The 13,787-nt window shown below is 44.5% G+C and overlaps 1 protein-coding gene across 1 annotated transcript; it reads right to left on the bottom strand.

Moving 5' to 3' along the window:
• Positions 1–5,562: 5,562 nt before the first annotated feature.
• TP53TG5 (TP53 target 5) lies at positions 5,563–13,117 on the bottom strand. The gene is made up of 5 exons (XM_033153981.1): positions 12,941–13,117; positions 10,062–10,130; positions 9,396–9,532; positions 7,228–7,552; positions 5,563–5,698 (listed from the first exon to the last, which is right to left on the bottom strand). The coding sequence occupies exons 1-5, from the start codon at positions 12,974–12,976 to the stop codon at positions 5,687–5,689; spliced, it is 579 nt and encodes a 192-aa protein (XP_033009872.1). The 5' UTR covers positions 12,977–13,117; the 3' UTR covers positions 5,563–5,686.
• Positions 13,118–13,787: the final 670 nt, after the last annotated feature.

Below are 13,787 nucleotides of genomic sequence, written 5' to 3'. Positions count from 1 at the left end.
CGCTCTGCCCTGCCAACTTCTGGGAGAGTATTTGTTGGGGACTTAGAAAGAGAGCCTTTTTGGTGGCTAGGGAACTTAGCCTATATCTTTTGATCTAGTTCTGATAACACGGCTTATCAAACTGACCTGTTTTATTTGTTTCTGCTGATGTTTTTAACTTGAATGATCTGGTTTTCTACCTGTTTGTAATGTACACAGTTTTACTTTTTTAACCTTGCACATATGCAGTTACAGATAATAACAGATGCACACTGCATTTTATAGAACTGTTTTAGATTGTATTGTATTGCTTACTAATAAACATTAGTAAGTAAAGAAGCTAAACAAAAGGTGGCAATATCTTTACTTGGCATAGTACATTTGTATGTTGCAAAGGATTATTGCCATCTGCTGGCTTTTTATTGTAGTCCACCAAGAAATTCAGTTACTTTTTTTCTCTATTGATTTGCAGGGGTGGGTGGTGTGGTGTGGTGGACAGGGTTACAAGGTATACAGCAGGATTGGGGAACCTGTGCTCCCCCCCCCAGACTGCAACTCCCATCAGCTCTAGCCAGCATGGCCAATGGTGAGGGATGATGGGAGTTTTAGTCAAGCATGATCAGGAGAGTGACAGTTTTCCTACCCCTGTTATCTAGTATTCTCAGTATTAGTTCTATAAGTATGCCTTTTGTAGGTGGTATTGGTACTAAAAATGCAACGTTTTACAATATTACAGGGGTCTAGAAATCCTTTAGGGTTGGCCTTTCCATTATGCAAAACCAAGCAGATAATAAATAGCAAATTTCTTCTCTCCTGGGGAAGAGTATTTGTAGGATTTTCTTCCTTAGGTGCCAAAATAAGTTGGCCATCCTTTGGGATTTTGCATCTTGAGTCAATGGGGGTGAGGGACACCAGTAGCCATTGTACCTCAGGCATCAAATTTTCTTGGGCCACTACTACCAAAAATATCCACCCCACTATACCCGGGGGGGGGGGACACTTGTCCTACAAGCCAAGAGATCCAAAAGGCAGGTTAGCTTTGACAGGTGGCAGTCACCTGATATCATTGTGACATTAGATCAGGGGTAGGCAACCTAAGGCCCGTGGGCCATATGCGGCCCAATCGCCTTCTCAATCCGGCTCGCGGACGGTCTGGGAATCAGCGTGTTTTGACATGGGTAGAACGTGTTCTTTTATTTAAAACACATCTCTGGGTTATTTGCGGGGCCTGCCTGGTGTTTTTATATGAGTAGAATGTGTGCTTTTATTTAAAATGCATCTTTGGGTTGTTTGTGGGGCATAGGAACTCGTTCATTATTATTTTTTCAAAATATAGTCTGGCCCACCACATGGTCTGAGGGACGGCCCACAGCTGAATAAGGTTGCTGTCCCCTGCATTAGATGATTGACTGCTGGGTGGTCCCGCAGTTGGCCCACAGAGGCAGATCTGGTCCATGGGGACAAAAAGGTTCCCCACTGCTGCTCCCAGGTTCAGTCCCCACCATCTCTTGTTAAAAACATCAGGTAGTGTGAAAGATCTGTGTCTCAGGCCTTGGGAAACAACTGCTAGCCAAAGTAGACAATACTGGGCTGGAGGGACCTAAAGCTGAGTTGCAGCAACAGCATCACTGGTATCATCATACAGCAGGGCTCCCCAAACTTACCTAGCCTCGGGCTGGTTCCTCCGGCGCTGATCGCGCGGCGGGCCGGAGGGCGGGGGAGCACATGTCCATACGCGTGCACACTCGCTTTTTCTGACGAGGAGCGGCACCGGAAATAGCTTGCGCACATGCGCAAGCGTTATTTCCGGTGCACTTCTGGCGCGGCACGACACTGGAAATAGCTTGTGCACGTGCGCATGGGCTCTGCAGACCCAGCAGATCAGAAATTATGCTTGCGCATGCGCAAAAGCTATTTCCAGTGCTGCACCGCACCAGAAGTGCGCCGGAAATGATGCTTGCACATGTGCACAAGCCATTTCCAGTGCCACACCAACTCAGAGAGCAGGTGGCGGGGGTCGTCGGGGGCCAAATAATTGGATCGCACGGGCCGTATTCGGCCTGCGGGCCTTAGTTTGGGGACTCCTGTTGTATAGGCTCCATCCTCTTAATTAAGCATTTCCTATCAGCCCACATTACCATGGAATGAATGAATATAAAGAAACTCCTTCTGTGTCTCCAAGCCAGTGGTTTCTCTACATCTGGAGTCCCCAGCCATGGAACTGCAGGGCATCATAGCACCCTCAGATGCACTTTGGCACCCTTCAAGGCCCCTGATGCTCCTATTTTCTATTTTAAAAAAAAGCATTGAAGCTTTTTTGATTTTGTGGAAAGCTGTTTTGGTTGAGAAGGGATTACCAGCTTTTTTTCCTGATAGGTGGAAATGTAGGTTTTCTCCCTCTTTTGTGGGGAATTATGTCTGAGCATTGCCAGTTTTTCTTCCGTGAAATGTGTATTTTGTGGTGCTCCAAACCATTATTTAGATTTCCAAATGTTCCTCTGAGCATAAAAGGATAGGGGACCCTTACCCCACACCATACAATTCCCACCATCCCTGACCACTAGTCCTGTTAGCTAGGGATGATGGGAGTTGTAGTCCAAAAACATCTGGAGGGCCGAGTTTGGGGATGCCTGTACTAAGATTTTGCTGTGTTTGTTTTTTCCATTGGCAGGCTAGTTGAAGCCTTCATCATTTGCTTGCATTTCCTGTTGTAGATTTATCTCTAATGAATGCTCCAGAGAAGCGGACACGGAGCAATGGATTCAAACTGCAAGAAAGAAGATTCCACCTAAACATTAGGAAGAACATCCTGACAGTGAGAATTGTTCGGCAGTGGAATTTGCTACCAAGGAGTGTGGTGGAGTCTCCTTCTTTGGAGGTCTGTCAGGAATGCTTTGATGGTGTTTCCTGCTTGGCAGGGGGTTGGACTGGATGGCCCTTGTGGTCTCTTCCAACTCTATGATTCTATGAATGTTTTAACTGATGCTCCAGCTATATAACTCTTTGAAGAGGCTTTGCAGCTCCTGACTACAATATCCAAGGATGGCACACTGTCCCCTCCTGTGATGGCCTGGGACTCGGGCTCGGGCTCGGGCTCAGAACCGGAGGAGTCTCAGTCTGCACCGGATCCTCTGCCTCAGACATCATCTGAACCAGGTCTGGGGCCTGATACCGAAGAGCATCAGTCTGCACAGTTTCCCCTGCAACAAGCACCAGCTGGGCCAAGTCAGGGGCCTGAGCCTGTCCTGGCTCCAGATGCAGAGAATACCTCGTTGCTGGGCCATCACTGACAGCTGGTCCACTACCAGCTGGGTCAGGAGAGGCTGAGGCGGCCCCTGGGTCTAGTAACCCACCAACTTCTCCTGAGCTGCAGAGACTCAGGTCTGAGAGAAGGAGAGACCTCAGTACTCGCAGGAGGAGTGCTCACCTTCGGGCGGGACAGGGTGGTGAGTCGTGGGGGATCGGGACCGGCCATTACCTCGTCAGAGATAAAAGGCTGTTGGACCCCGCCCCAGGTTGTGGGAGCAACATTGATGTTTGTCAGATCCTGCCTGTGTTCCTGTACCTGACCGTGCCTGGTTTCCTGCCCTGTTTCCTGCCTTGACTCTTTTGGACTTACTCCTCGCTGACTCTTTGAACTCTGGACCAGACCTGGACCTCGCTTCCGAGATTACCCCCAGGCCCAGCACATACTTAGTTCCATCCTCTCTAATTAAAAGAGTGTGAACCAACAGAGTACATGGAATGCATGATAAACGAGGAGGTGATATGTATTTTGTGGGGTCTGGAAAGAAGATTGTGAAAGGTGGAAAGAGACTGTGAAATCTGACTCAGAGTAAGGCTGAGATGACATCCCAAGTTACTCAGAGCTGCTAGGCAAAGAGCAGCACGTACATTTTAAAATGAAGAAATGCTTTTCTTAGGCATCTGGTTGGGCCACGGTAAGAACTGGATGCTGGATGTGGATGAGACATTGATCCAGCAGAATTTTATTTATGTTCTTGATACATTTGTAGATAGAATTTGCTTTCTTAGGGAATCAGATGAAAAGAACAGAACGAATTTCAAAGATTTCTTTGATGTCATATAGTAACTATGGCCACAAAGTTTTCTTCAGAAAGACTGAGAAAACTGAAAATTTCTGTTGCGTTCCTGATGTCTAGGGATGAAATTAATTAATGAACTTTGCTACCAGTAGGGTCCATTGCTATGGCTTTGAATAAGAAGTGTTGACTAAGGTGAACTAGCCTCTAGTTCAGTGTTTCCCAAACCTGGGACGCTAGTGTTTTTTGGACTATGATTCCCATCATCCCCAACTAGCAGGGCCAGTGGTCAGGGATGATGGGAATTGTAGTCCAAAAACAGTTGGAGACCCAAGTTTGGGAAACACTGCTCCAGTCTCTTTACCATAAGTCTTAGATCTTTCTCCTTACATACCTCCTCTTAACACTGGTGTGTTGGTGGGGTACATGGGTGGCATAGAGAATGTCATACTAATACGAGTCTTCAGATACTGAGCCAAATTTTACTTTTCCACCAGTTTCACACTGAGATCCCATTGCTGATCCAAGCAAAACTCCTGTTACCTGAATCTATCTGAAGTATCTCACATGGCTTCATACCAGTGTGAGTAATATGTGCAGGTGGCCGCTTCATCCTTCGGTGGGCCTTAGTGGGCAGTAATGGACGGCTGCTTCAGAATACATCAGATTTCTGGGTCTAGCCCGTTTAAATTTTCCCACAATGCCCCTGAAATAGTACATTGCTCTGGAGCATTGTGGGGGAAATTTAAATGGTGGCTTAGCCCAGCCATCTGCTGCTCTCAAAGCATTGTCAGTGGTGGGATCTGTTGAGGTGCTTTGGTGTTACGAGCTGCCCAAAAGAAGCTGGGTGCTGATCCTCTGTGTCATCCTCTGATTATATGGATGTTCTGTATAGTCCCACCACCAAGGACCTCTTGTAGAAGCCATTCAAAGTGTGAACAAAGGCAGGGCTTTTATCAATATAGCAAAGAACTGTGGTTCCTTTGTGGATCTAAGGCATGGCTGTACAGTTATTCATTCTAGTGACATCATAACTACAGTGAGGGTGATTTCAAAATGTATTATATTGGCTGCTATTTTCCCTTTCAAATCCCCCTTCTCCCCCCGGTTTCTTCTTTAATCTTACACCTGGAGATAATCAGAGGCCTTCTCTTTACAAATATGTAATGATAGGTCTCCTCTACTTGCAATGCATTGACAGTCCTTCCTGGAACACTATCAAGTCCCCTGAGGTTTTGAGTCTGCTTTCACTTCCTTGGGATCAAGCTCTGTAGCAGATGGAGGTTTAATGTGAACTAAAAAAGGCAATTTCATCTGTATACAGAAGTCTCCCCAGGAGCAACCATGGGCAACTGTTGTTCCAACCAGATCTGTAGCAGCTGTATTGCTATATTTCTCCACGAGATGGGGAAAGTTGTCAATCTGCAGTTTTCATGTTTGCAAATGAAATGCATCTGCTTCCTTTCCTCATTGCTTCTCCCTGCTTCTGGCACATTGGCACACACACTCACACACACGTCTATTTCAAGCCAGAGACAAGTTTTGTGTTTGAAGGATGCTCAATATCCCCTTTATTGCAGGAATATGAATCAACACGCAATAGATCTATGTCTTCAAGGCTCCTCTCACTATCTTCAGAACCTCTGAAATGAGCTTCATTCCAGTCAGTCCCGGCTCTTAAAAGATAAGATGCATCAAGGATTTTCAAATGTAAGAACTCCCAACTTAGTATTCCAAAATACTACTATTACTTCTGTGTTATTGTTATTATTACTACTGCTGCTTAAGAGGTTTTGGCCTCTTGGGATCTTCCGTTCCACTTTGGAAATTAAAATAGACTAAACCCGCTTCCTAGGCCTTGCCAGATGCTCATTCCACCATGCTTGGCCTACAAAATGCCCTAATTATCAAGTTATCACCTTGCAGCAAGGCAATCCACCCAAGCCTTTCCATTTATCCCATGCTAAATAATTTGCAAGAATAAATAAATTGTAGAAGGTCTAAAGTGCAGTTGGGGCTCCCTTAGATGGTGTGTGCAAGAAAAATCTTGATTCCTATTGCCAATGTCATTTCAGAAATCTGTTTACAGGAAATGAGAACAAACTCACAGCTCAGTGAGACAGCTAGTGGATTTCTTGCCTGGGCTTGTGACCTAAACTTTCCTAAACCTGATTTATCAACAGTAGTGGAGGAGAGGGGATTGTCAGCTGGTATTCCGCCCCACCCCGCCCCGCTCACTCCTGCTCTTGCGTCATCTGCCAGAGCACTCGGTTAATGGGCAGATTCGCCTTGCTCTGGCCACTGAATGAAGTGATGCTGAACCTGGCAAGTTTGTGACAGTTTAGCACAGTGAAAGTCAGAGGATGAGGGAAATTATGAAGCAAAGGCTAGATACTTATCTCCTTTCCTTTGATGAGATTTCTACTTCAGGCCAGCAGTTTAAACAGTAATGCTTCTTTGCAACATTGTTTTGATATTTAATTAAAGGCTAAAAGTTGCATTTCAGCTGACTGAAGATACTTTGTTAAAGCTCACAGGATGAGCCTGTGCAGTCAGGAGTAAGTCCCACTGAGCTCAATGGAGTTCCCAGGAAACTATGAATGGTCCGCTCCAGAGAAGCGGACACAGAGCAATGGATTCAAACTACAAGAAAGAAGATTCCACCTAAACATTAGGAAGAACTTCCTGACAGTGAGAGCTGTTTGACAGTGGAATTTGCTGCCAAGGAGTGTGGTGGAGTCTCCTTCTTTGGAGGTCTTTAAGCAGAGGCTTGACAGCCATCTGTCAGGAATGCTTTGATGGTGTTTCCTGCTTGGCAGGGGGTTGGACTGGATGGCCCTTCTGGTCTCTTCCAATTCTATGATTCTATGAGTTGAAGCTTCTAACAATAATGGATAGCGCAGCTACCTTCATCGCAATGAAGGCTTCTCCCACTCTTCAGAATTTACTACTACAGCACTGGCTAACTGCTGTTAATTAGCCAAAATTCTGTGCTGAATTAAACCCACTTGCCTAAACTGCTGCTTACAGTTTCTGGATCCATGCAGCAGATCTGTTCAGGGCAAAGCAGGACTGGATCTGGGTTTAGATATGGTATTTAGGAGAGACCCGATTGCATACACTCAATCGACCCAGAGGCAAACCCCCACAAATTTTATCTCTGCCCACCTCCCTGGCAAAAACAATTGCAGTTTGGATTGCTTACTGGATGCCGCTTCTGACACTCTGAATAAGGGATGGTGACGACATGCTCCAGAGTCTCACTACACGATCGTGTGCAGCACGGCTTGACCCATCTCAAATTTGATGGTCTACAGAGCACTCTGCGCGCAGGCATGTGAATCCGGTGGGGCAGGCCTTTCAAGGAGAGCGCCTCGTACAGTTCTGAAGAAGCCGGCTCTGGGGATGTTGCCTCAGTTGACGATTTAGGCTCAGCTGCCTTGTCTTTAGCAACTTCCTCAACTTCCATGGCAGGCTCATCAATCACGCTGACATTAGGTGCCGGAGGTTCCTCAGAGGGGGTGCACACCCTGTCACATGAGCGGGATGGAAGCATTGTTAAGGGTTTTCATTGTTTTAGTTTTTTCTTCCATATACAGCCGTACCTTGGTTTTCGAACAGCTTAGTTCACGAACGACTTGGAACTCAAACGCTGCAAACCCGGAAGTAGGTGTTCTGGTTTGCAAACTTTGTCTCAGAAGCTGAACATCCGGCACGGCTTCTGCAGCTTCCAATTGGCTGCAGGATGTTCCTGCAGCCAATCGGAAGCCGTGCCTTGGTTTCCGAACATTTAGGAAGTCGAACAGACTTCTGGAATGCATTCTGTTTGAAAAACCAAGGTATGACTGTAATTTAGGGCTCATCCACATCTGAGTATTATGTAGCTCTTAATCCACTTCCACTCCCTTTAGAATTCAACGTCTACTCTGCACCTGCACATATTTAAATTTGTACATGAGGAGCAATTTTGGCCTTTCCCATTCATACCAGGAGGCATTCCCTTTTGTGTTTGTCCCTGCCTTCTAGTTTGTCGATTTTGTCATGCCAGTAAAATACTCACAGGGCCCGTGTGCACCTTGTTCTGTTTGGTTTGGTTTTTTAAAAATTCCCCGCCCAAGAAGTGTGGAAATGCATACAGATAGGCAATGGTAAATTTGCTTGTGCAGTTTTCTAGTTTTGTACAAATCTGAGGGATGAAAAAAGAAGAAATTTTCTTTTCAGGGCACACTGGAAATAAAAAAAATAAATGAAAGCACTTAGGAAGTAGCGGGCAAGGAAGAGGGGAGCTGGAGAATGTGGGAGTTGATCCACCCACTCAAAATCATCAAAACCAAATACCAGTAATCTGTGATCCTGAGAGGAATTTGGAACCCAATTTCCCCCAACGTTGAGTTATCCCCAAATCCCAATATCAGGTAAATCAAGGGGATGATCATCAAATTTAAATATAACACCAATCTGAGAGTGGTAGCTAATGCCGCAGAAGACAAAATCAGGATTCAAGATTACCTTGACAGATTGGAGAACTGGGCCAAAACTAACAACAATAGAGACAAATGTAAGGTTCCGCATTTAGGCAGGAATAACTAGCTGCACAAATATAAGATGGGGGACACCTGGCTTGCTTGTAGTACATGTGAAAATGATCTAGGGGTCTTAGATCACAAGCTTAACATGAGTCAACAGTGCGATGCAGCAGCAAAAAAAGCTAATGTTATTCTAGGCTGCATCAACAGGAGTATAGTGTCCAGATCAAGGGAACTAATAGTACTGCTCTATTCTGCCTTGGTTAGACCACACCTGGAGTACTGTGCCCAGTTCTGGGTGCCATAGTTTAAGAAGGATATGGACAAGCTGGAATGTGTGCAGAGAAGGGCAACCAAGATTAACAAGGGTCTGGAAACCAAGCCTTATGAGAAATGGTTGAAGGAGCTGGAAAAGAGGAGACCGAGAGGAGATATCATAGCCACCTTCCAATATAAAAATGGCTGTCACATGGAAGATGGAGCAACCTTGTTTTCTCCTGCTCCAGAGCCAATGGATTCAAGTTAGAAGAAAAGAGATTCCAGCTCAACATCAGGAGAAACTTTCTGACAGTAAGAGCTGTTTGACAGTGGAATGAACTCCTTTGGGAGGTGGTGGGTTCTCCTTTCTTGGAGGTTTCTAAGCAGAGGTTTGATGGCCATCTGTCATGGATGCTTTAGGTGAGATTCTTGCATTAACAGGGGATTGGACTGGATGACCCTTGGGATCCCTTCCAGTTCTATGATTCTATGATGATATAGTCACACACACTTTCAGAGGGCCCTGTTTGTTATATTCTAGCAAAATAAACACATGTATGCACAAAGACCCCTACCTATGGTCACTTACCAGGAGCAGGAAGCACCTGAATCCACATCACCCCCAATCGCTAACATCTTCCTGTACTTGTGCGCTAATTCACAAAGCCACTCGATTCTGCGGTTTGGACTCTTGAGCATTTTGAGGAGAACCAGTTTCTTTATTATCTGTGCAGGTACAGAAAACAAAGAGATCACACAACAGCTGAAGAGGTTGCCAAAGAGTGAGCCCAGCCTGCTTCAATATTAGTATTATATTGTAGTTAACTGTTTACTTGTGTGAGGTCAACAGGAAAAAGACAGAAATATTTTTTTAAATAAAGTTCATTTTTTAAATTTTGTTTCAATACAATATTATACACACATGCAATTTTTACAGCAGGCTCCAAAATGCATAAGGTTTTTAATTTTATTTTTATGTTTGCTTTTGGCCTAGTTCCTTAAGGCTGGGTCCACTGTGGAGCTACATGTTGATATAATATGTTGGTTACCTCAGATCATCTCTGTGTTGTTGGGTGTGGGTGGGTGCTACTTTCTTCTTGGGTTAGCATTCCATCCCTGACCAAAAAAATATTGTACCAGTCTTTAAACTGGTAGACATGATGGGACTTTTGACAAGGAAGTTGCATCTCCCCAGATGATGCTAGCTAACTTTAGGCTTTAAACCTTGCAGCAGGCAAACAGAATGGCATCTTACCCTCCTTAGGTGGCTCCTTACGTGTATCAAATTGCTTGTCTGAGATGCTCCACTCTCCACATCATTGATCTGAGAAAGACAGAGCAAAGTTATGGGGACAACAGAAGACGTCTTGTCCTCAACGCAATTTGTTTGTGGCACTTTGTCTGCTACATCAAGAGGAATTAAATGCAAGTGGTCATTGAACTATACCCTTAGGATAAAGTCCAATTGATCTAAAATTGGGCTGTGTGGCAGTTTAAAAAATAATGCTATAATGTGGTATCGACTACTGTGGTGGGTGAATAAGCTAGACAGTGTGTAACAGGTCTTTTTTTCCTGATGCTTGCACCATACTATTGTGGGATTTGGGGGGGGGGGGTACCACAAAACTGGCCCCATGCCCTCTGCTGTGTACTCACTGCCATCCTTGTGAAATGCCTGAAGTGGGGAACCAGCTCAACTTGTGGAGGAGACTACATGACTACATGAATTGGACTACTGAGTCAGCCACGTCATAGCCACTAACAGAGCCTACCCTTTGAATTGCAGTGTTTTTATAACTTTGTTATAATGAGCAAGAAGCAAATATTACATAGAATGAATAAGCCGCTCAGAAGGAGCAGCCTATTTATATAACTGTTAAATCATGTCTAGAGCCATTATTATTTGGGGATGGAGAGACTGCAAATAAAAATACATATGAGAAAACAAAGATAGCCAAAGGGCAAGATCATATACTGTACATGGGCTTGCTGAGTCTCTACCATGAGTCTCTACCATGTGATTCAGAACACAGATCCTTCAAGTGCCCCTGTATTCTAAGGACAACCCTGATTTAGAGAAGCCGTCCTGGTTTCTGATTTGATCCTGGAATGTCCCACTTTTCCTTAGGACGTCCCTATTTTCATTGGAGAAATGTTGGAGGGTATGGAGTTATTCAACCCTCAAGCTACCTGAATGCAATCCTTTATAGGGAAGGTTTTTAAAAAAATGTTTTAGTATGTTTTTATGTTTTTTTATATGCTGTAAGCTGCCCAGAGTGGATGGGACAACTCAGTAAAATGTGTGGAGTATAAATAGTAACATTATCATTATGGAATGGGACGTCCCTATTTTCATCTGAGAAATGTTGGAGGGTATGAGATCGTTGGCGGGGGGGGGGTGTCATTTGAGTTGGCTCCTCTCCAACATGGAAAGCCTGAAGGGGGAAAGCCTGGCGAATGCGTGGTCTAATTAACAAATAATTAAATAATCAGGCTTGTGGGCTGAAGGTTTCCCACCACTGAGGCAGACTATTCCTGTGGCTGGGCAGCATGGAAGTGGGCCCAGAGGGGGACATAAACAGCAGGGGTAGGGCTAGTGTTCATATCCCACTGCCTCTCTCCATGCAATCTGAACTGCATAACGGCTGTGTAAATATTATCACCTTCTCAGCCTCCAGCGTGCTCCCAGCACTGGTGTTTAAAGCTATGTACATATGACGTTAGTCATACGGCACCTAGCACAGAACATTAGAATTGCTGCAACAGGCCTGTATAAATCATTAAGTGGACACCAAAGACCTTCAGCAATTTTCAAGTTGTCTATACAGCAGGGAGGTGGGTGGGAACCACTTCAATAATCTAATTTGTTTTCATTGTGATTGTATGTTTTTAATAGATCTCATTTATCTGTTTGTCTGTCTATTAATGTTTAATCATTCTTTTAATGATAGTTCCCCTCAATTTTGTAACTGCTCTTATTTTTTCTGTAAGCTGCCTTAAGTCCTTGTCAGGGAAAAAGGCAAGGAAGAAGAAGAAGAAGAAGAAGGAGGAGGAGGAGGAGGAGGAGGAGGAGGAGGAGGAGGAGGAGGAGGAGAATCCTACAACTTCTTGAGAAACAGTCCTGTTTAAGGTGATTGTTATTCCAGTAAATGTTGTTTTTAAGTGCTTTCTGTTCTTTTTCTGGGAGAGGACAATGGCTGCTGAGAGAGGTTTCTCAGAAACCTGCTGAAGACAGTGTTGTGTCAGTGTGATCTGTCTGAAGTGAAACAGACAGAGGGAGAACCCTAAATCTGTGCAGGAGTTCTCTGTAAGGAACAAAGAGAATACTGCTGAGGTGAAAGCAAAACCTTTCATAAGAAACTGTAAGTGAGGTGCAGGTTTCAATACAGTTTTGTTTATAGGTCTAAGTAAGAAGACTACAATTCAAGTGAGAACGTATCCGTGTTTGAATAAGCATGAGATTGTAAATAAATTGATCTCAGTTATATGTTTATGAAAATAAAGCTTTTTTGAATATAAATAGTCCGGACAATGTATAGTCTTTACAAAAAGGCTATCGTTCACCTGGAAGAGTTATTTAGCTTCCTAGCTGTAAGCTACTCTGTTACTTTGCATATCATCAAAATTTAATTTATATACATAACACTGCAGGCAGGGGATGTCTTGTTTTTATCGATTAGCATGAAAGCCACTGTTGGAGCCTCTGTGGCTCAAGAGTAGCATACAAATGCTTAAGTAAATGAATAAGTAAATGGGCATCTGGATAGCCTCTGTAGGGAACAAGAGGCTGGGATAGATAGGTCTATGGTTTGATCCAGCCAAGCTCTTTTGATGTTCTTAATAAAAGCCACGGCTTAAGAAGCATTTGAACTCACTGCTGCTTTATCCTCTGGGATCTATAGCTGCTTTCAGATATGTAACACTTGGATCAGTATGAAAGGCTACCTGCCAGGGAAGGATAGATTCTCATAACATTTTTTTTGTAATGTACCAGAAAATTCCACCACTTTCTGGGTTTTTTTTTTAAAAAAAAACCACAGGCCAATTTTCAGCATTTCTCTCCCCCACATCACCCCTCACTTTGAGCCTTGAGTAAATGATGCCAACTCCTGGTTTCTGAAGAAGATGAGATACCTTTGGACATTGTTTCTTCTTCTCCAAGGCCTTCATATTCACTCAGGTGGTTTTCTAAGAGCTTCAACAACAGGGTTTGTAGCAGACAGGCAAGATATCTGAGAAATAGGTGGCTGTTTTCTCTGGCTCTGAGATGCTACTGCCCCTTTCAGGGCTCGGGGAGCCATGAATGATGTGAAAGCTTAAGTGCTGTGACATAATTTATTTGTGATGTCAGAAACCAGGTGTCAGCAATGACTGGGGGGGTGAGAGTCACAGTCTTGGAGGCTGGAAGAGGGTTAGAGGAGGAGGATTGTGGGAAACCTATGTCTAAACAAGGGCTTTTCTGAGGGACAGCAGAAGGTGTGAAGGCAGCAGCAAAGCAAGCAGAAGTGACCCTGGTTACTTCACATTGCATCAGGGATAGTAGTATCCCTCTGCCCTTTGTGTCCACAGATCCTTGTAAAGGATCAACCAGGGTGCAATTTTGATTGTCAGGAACTACTACTTCTCCCTGGTTTGAGATCATGGGAAATGCCTGCTGCATCAGACCAAAGGCCCATGGAGTCAAGTAATCTCTTTCCATCATCAGTGATCATGCCAGGGGCCTCTAGGAAGCCCGCAAGCAGAGTATGAAGGCTACAGCTCCTCCAGCCTTGAATGTCTGCTCTTGCCCCCAAAACCGTCTGTGGGACTTTGACAGGTGGTTGGGACAACCGACATCATAATGATGAACAGGTAGGTTGTCCCACCCACCTGTCAAAGTTGGCCCACTGGAGTAGGAACAGACTGCTGCACCAAAGTTGGCCTGCTGGACCAAAAAATGTTCCCCACCCCTGTGCTAGACCATGATTTAGTGCTATGACGA

This window comes from Lacerta agilis, chromosome 6 (assembly GCF_009819535.1).
Source record: "Lacerta agilis isolate rLacAgi1 chromosome 6, rLacAgi1.pri, whole genome shotgun sequence".
Lineage (NCBI taxonomy): Eukaryota > Metazoa > Chordata > Lepidosauria > Squamata > Lacertidae > Lacerta > Lacerta agilis.
Note: the sequence above shows the minus strand (reverse complement) of the source record. Positions and strands in the feature narration are given on the sequence as shown.